The sequence below is a fragment of the Sinocyclocheilus rhinocerous genome, unplaced genomic scaffold (assembly GCF_001515625.1).
Source record: "Sinocyclocheilus rhinocerous isolate Xijiao unplaced genomic scaffold, SAMN03320098_v1.1 scaffold2843, whole genome shotgun sequence".
NCBI lineage: Eukaryota > Metazoa > Chordata > Actinopteri > Cypriniformes > Cyprinidae > Sinocyclocheilus > Sinocyclocheilus rhinocerous.
This window is the reverse complement of record NW_015631060.1, coordinates 193,558-199,707: the sequence shown is the minus strand read 5'-3', so window position 1 is coordinate 199,707 and position 6,150 is coordinate 193,558. Positions and strand designations below refer to the sequence as shown.

General features: G+C 39.6%; 1 protein-coding gene across 1 annotated transcript in view; it reads right to left on the bottom strand.

Moving 5' to 3' along the window:
- The window catches only part of LOC107741455 (tripartite motif-containing protein 35-like), a 7,480-nt gene extending 5,551 nt beyond the window's left edge, over positions 1-1,929 (bottom strand). The window contains exons 1-5 of the mRNA XM_016554186.1: positions 1,391-1,929; positions 1,169-1,264; positions 729-959; positions 621-643; positions 418-539 (exon numbers count right to left, since the gene is read on the bottom strand). Coding sequence (XP_016409672.1) covers positions 418-539; positions 621-643; positions 729-959; positions 1,169-1,264; positions 1,391-1,786 — 868 coding nt within the window. The 5' untranslated portion in view covers positions 1,787-1,929. The remainder of the gene's footprint in view (positions 1-417; positions 540-620; positions 644-728; positions 960-1,168; positions 1,265-1,390) is intronic.
- Positions 1,930-6,150: the final 4,221 nt, after the last annotated feature.

Sequence of the window (6,150 nt, the reverse complement as noted above, 5' to 3'; positions counted from 1 at the left end):
GTAACAAAATGTTATTCTTATTGTTGTGAATCTGGCCTCAGCTTATAAAATTAAGAATTTTCTTCATGGACTCTAGAGACTGTCAATAGTTCCTCTAGTAAAACCTTATTAATGAAAAGTCTTTGAGGAACTTGAAATACATATTGACGTTTCTTGAGCACTATATTATATTTGAGGTGCTCCAGAGGCTTCCATGTGTCAGTCTGAAGAATCACATTTCTTTTCACCTTTACACTGTTGTGTGTGTTCTGGACTTGAGCAGATGGGAAAAAAAGAGAGAGAAATGAAGCATTCTCATAAAATATTGGGTAATATTAATTAAGTAGTATAATCTTCACTTACTGACAACTGAAATAATCTAGTGCTTTTGTGTCATGATAAACTGAATGTGTGAGCTCAGATCTTCTGCAGACTCACTGTTCTGGACGATGTCCTGCATCTTCTTCCAGACTCTGAACAGCAGGTTGCCCAAATAACGCGGCACATGAATCAAAGCTCCAGAAGTCATCTGTGGATCCAGCTGTGATGAGATCTGGACTCTGGAAGAGCATTCGGGAGTCAGAACGGCAGTAGCTTTGGATCAGAAGCAGAGAGACCAGAGAGAGCAGCAGATCACTCACCTTTCCATCGTGACTGGAAACTCCTGCAGAACAAACACACCATTGATCATCAACAACTCAATCAATCAATCAATCATCAATCAATCAATGGATGATCTCAAGTCAGACCTTTAGAAAGCAGGCATCATTGGCTTTCATCATCTCCTCCGTGTCTTTGATTGTGTTTGAAAGTGCTGAGATGTGTCTGCTCATCTCCTCCAGCTTCTCCTTCATCATCTGCTTCTTCTGCTCCTCTTCCTCCCTCAGTGCAGTGATTGTAGCTGCTTCTTCAACTCTGAGAAACTGATGAAGCTTCTCAAACTGCTGTTTAATCTGATGCTCTGTGTGCTCAGTTTGAGACTGAAATCAAACCACAGTCACTTCAAGCACCGTCTCAATCAACACAAATCAACACAATCACATCTTTCATATCTGAGATACCGACATAAAACAGATCGCTGCTCATTATTTACAGAACTAATCAACTGGAATCTATTATATTAAATATAGCAAATCGTAACTGTCCACAGTGATCGTAATGAAAATGACTCTGGATTCTGTTTCCTCACCCCAATGTGTTGAAGTGTTTTCTCCAACTCTCCTTTAATGTTTTCACTGTGTTTAAGTTTCTTCTGTAAAGCTTTCAGTGCTGTATTCAGCTCCTCCTAGAATTTAAAGGGAAAATCTATGAGACACCAGAGACTTCTGTAATATGTTCATCTAATACGAGCAAAATGTTACTGAGAGATTTCTTCCATATGTTTTTATCCTCCGATATAAATCTGTCTTACTTTAAATGATGGAACAGCTTCACTGATGGGTCTTACTGTGTGATCGACGTGTTTTTGTGAAGTAAAGCACTCCGCACACGCAGGCTGTTTGTCCTCCAGACAGAAGAGTTTGTGCTTCTCACTGTGTAAACTGCAGATCTCCTCAGATCCTGATGAACGCCTCTCTTTTCTCTCCTTCAGGAACATCTCACACAAGTTCTGTAATGCGAGATTAGCAGGAGGGTCAGGTTTCGATGATCTTCTCCCACAGTCGGGGCACTCCTGAGTTTCCTTTGTTTTCCAGAACTGCTTGAGACACTCTTTACAGACACTGTGACTACATGATAACACAACGGGAGACTTGAAGATTTCACAGCACACGGGACAAGAAAGATCTTCTACAGTTAGTAAATCCATTCTCACTGTTTGATCCCCAGCAATATATACTCTACTTTTACTTTCTGAACGATGCTTTCAAAAGTGAATCACAAAGATCTGCTGTTCAGAAACAAACTGAAAAATCTTTCTGTTTGATCTTCACTGATCGCTGATTCTGTGTTGTTTTTATTTTACCTGATCCTTGATTTGTATTTAATACATTTCTGATTGTAAATTCTTTGCATCCCATGTTGTTCTCTTATTAATTCATTCCTTTCCTGCTCATACCTAGGACAAATTAATAACACGTTCTACTGTCCTTTACTTGGCATGTTTCACATAATCCTGTACTATGTTTACCTATTATATAAAGAGTCGAATTAAGTTTAGTATGTCCCATTCTTAGTCTTGCTAAAATAACCTGATCTTCTCTACTGAAACTATATAGCCATTTACTTTTTCTAATACTGTTTTGTATATTATAAAGATGCCTTCCTGTAATACAAATATTCCACTTTCCTTGCATGCTTCTTTAACTATACTTTTCCCTTCCATCCCAGCAAACAGGGGACGTCCCCCGGACGTTCCGAACGTCCGTTTAGGTCCGCTGTGCAACGTTCGCTGGCGGACGTTTTGAGGATGTCCACTTACGTCCGCATTTGGTCCTCTTTTTGACGTTCGCTGGCGGACGTGCGGAGGACATTCGTCCGAGCCAGTTTACGTCCCGGTTTCATCCCTAATCTGCAATTTCCATAACAACACTTGAAAAATCCAGTCGCCCATGTGTGCTTTTACCATCAGACCTGATACCTTGCAACTCAGACAAAGAGAGTTGACTAAATTAAACTTAAATATAAACCCATATTGGATTTTAAAGGGTATTATTCCTTAAAAATTTTTTTTGCCTTTTGCATTCTATTATCACAGTTTTTTTTTTTAAATAATTTTTTTGTTTTGTTTTGCAGATTGATTTTTTTTTTTTACTATAGTATAATAGATTTGAGTTAATGTTAAATTAATATTAATTTCTGGAAAAAGAAAATAGTAAATTCTGTAATTAAAAATGTCATCAAATCAGGAGTCTGGTTTCAGCATTTAAACATCAAAATCATGATACCCTTCAATAATATAATTGAACATATAGGCTACAATTAGGTTTATGCACTCATGCATGAAGAAAATAAGGTTGCATCCCAGGAGCTCTACAAGAATGTTATAGAGTGAAGAATGCAGCCAAGGAAAACATGAAGAAAAGAAAGTGGAAACACACACATGTAAATGGAAAGAATTAATTTATTTGTCTGACCTATTAAACTGTTGGTAAGCTGACAAGAAAAGTTATTTAGGAAAATTATTATTTTAGTTATTGCATTTAAGACTGCTATACCATGTGCAGCTAAAAAAAAAAACAATTGTGTAATGTTTATAACTGGTTCATTTTTTAGTGTGAAATAGTTGTCGCATAAGCACATATCTATAAGGATATTAAATCAAGGAAAACATGTACAACCACAACCCAAATGGAAAACTCCAAAGACTTTTATTATTGCTAAGGGTTCAAAATTTAAGCAAAGCACTGCAAACAGAAATGCACAATGACAGTTGCTCAATCAGACACATGCAATGACCTCCAAACAGAAACAGCAAGCACAGGAGTCACCAAACAGGAAGGAAACGAGTCCATTCCAAATAAAGTGCTTTTGCTTTCGCACTGAAACACACAGCGTCTCCCTGACATGCTGCATCAACACTACTGCTGTTCCTGAAACCACGCCTTCTTTCTTTGCGTGCACATTTGGGCGGTGTTATGCAAATCTTCCCACATTGTGACGTAGACATGTGGGGGCGTGTTAGAATGAGCCGTTTTAGGTAGGTGTGGTTGACTCTTAACTTTTATAAAGAATATCTCTTTGGATTTGAGACTTTACAGATCTTCTTTATGCACCAAGAGCTTGTAACACTCCAAAGAGAAAGGAAAAATTGAATTCGCATCATATGACCCCTTTCAATTTTATGTTGGGACAAGCAAAAATGGCAATATACACTAGTCAACATTTAAAGTGGATCAAAACCTTTCATCAAAGCTGTCCTAAAACCAAAACCAAAATGCATTCTTGTCTTAGGACAATTTTGATGAACTTTTTTGATCCACTTCAAATGTTGACTACTGTATATTAGCCGGAAAAACAGAATTGAGCAAAAACCTTGCCAAAGTATTACACAAAGTTTTTCTTTTTTTTTAAATGTTGGTTAAATCAAGAGTTGATTGATTTTAAGTTTCATAAATCGATGGAAGATTTGGTAGTTTTATTATTTCTGACCTGTTGCCATTGTCAGAGAAGTCATACTGTGCTGCCAGTGTGTTGGGACAAGGGTTTGAAATGGGTATTGTAAGTGTACCACTGCATCTTATGTCGAGTTCACACTGCATGATTTTCAAACTCGTCGGATCGCCGTTGTACTATCTGGGGTGGCATTCAGTTGCTGCTGTGTTCACATTGCACGATGGATTGGCGACAGGGGGTTTCACATTGCATGACTACACAATAGGAAGAATCGCCGACAGCTCTGTCTGGTGCAGGGTTGCCAGGTTTTCGCTACAAAACCCGCCCAATTACTACTCAAAACTAGCCTGAAAATAGCCCAATTGCTTTCGAGGGGGTCCCCCAGTAAAAATCGCGTTCGGGGGGTAAAATACAAATTTTTTTGGCGGGGTACTCCTAGTACAATTCACATTCCAGGGCCTAAATATCACATTATTGGGGTCGCTTCAACCTGCTGACATAAAAAACAACCGGCGGCAATCGCGGATTTGGCAACACTGGTCCGCAAACTACGTTTCATATACTGTAACTCCTCCCCAAACTTCCCGCTGCCCTGTATCTTGGTCTCTCATTGGCTGTAGGTCATCGCAGATGTGTTTTTCAGTCAGAAATCATTGCACACAGCGTGATTGTGAATCGCCGACAGCTCCAGATATTTAGCATGCCAAATATTTCACGGGCGTCTGCGACCTGTCGGCGATTCCCTCAGATCGCGTCTTTGATCATTCACATTGCGTGATTGTCACTCGCGTGAACGAGCACCGATTTGCCTCTGATTTCGGGCATTTGTCGGCGATTTCGCAAAACCTGTCGGCGAGTGAAAAATCGGGCTAAAATCGTGCAGTGTGAACTCGGCATTATACACTTACAGTGCGATTTAGTTACAGGTTTTGTCAAAGTTGGAGTTTGCCTGTTAGGGGAGTTACTCATACTCTATTTTGGCTGAATCTTATCCTGAAGTGTTTTCTGTGTGTGCGGTCACACGAGCGCAGTTGCATAGTGCGGGCGATGAAACAGCTTTATCTAATTCTTTTATGGCTTCTGTGTTCGCAGGCCAGATGCCCTCCCCTCCGTCTGCCTCTGTTTTACCAGTAAAAGCTCAGTCAAGTTCAGCGGCCGTCCGCGGGTACACGTACACAGAGTATGTCACCTAATCCAGATGTTTTAACATTAGCTGTCACTCGAGAACAAATGTGTGCAGAGCAACAGAAAGATTTGACATTGAGTAAATGTTTCTCTTCTACTGTAAGCCCTGAAGAGGCAAGGGAGAAAATGGTTGCTTATTTCATAGAAGATGGTTTGCTTATGCGTAAGTGGTGCCCTAGTGACGTTGCAGATTTGGACTGGAGTGCGGATTATCGTGCCTGATGTGTATCGACAACAGGTTATGTGTCTGGCCCATGACCACCACTTGTCTGGTCATTTGGGTGTGAAAAAAACATATAATTGAATACTCAGACATTTTTTCTGGCTGGGTTTAAAAAAAAAACCCGTAATTGAATACTGTCGTACATGTCACACTTGCCAGTTGGCTGGAAAGCCGAATCAGGTGATTTCACCTGCCCAACTTGTAACTATTCCAGTGATTGGTGAACCATTCGAACAAGTTATTGTTGACTGTTTCAGTTCTTTGCCGAAAACGAAATCTGGAAACCAATTTCGTTTACTATTATGTGCATTGCTACTCGTTTTCCCGAAGCTATACCACTTCGTAAAATTACAGCTGCCATTGTTATTAAGTCTTTAATCAAAATTTTCTTTACATTTGGTCTTCCTAAGGTTGTTCAAACAGACCAAGGAACACATTTTCTTTCCAAATTGTTTACCCAGGTTGCTTGGATTTCAGTAAATTTGTGTCTTGCTTTACGCATCACCTGGTGTGTTGTATGTTTCGCAAATATGGGTTTCTCCCCTAAATTAATGTTACTCCTCTTTTCCCCTTGACTGACCACACTGGGGTTGTAACACTCTGCTCTCCACTATTACATATTACCATCAGTGCTCCTTCTTGAAGTACTTTTGCACACTTTATCTCACCTGCTCCACAATCCACAATTTATGTTCAACAAATATTAATGC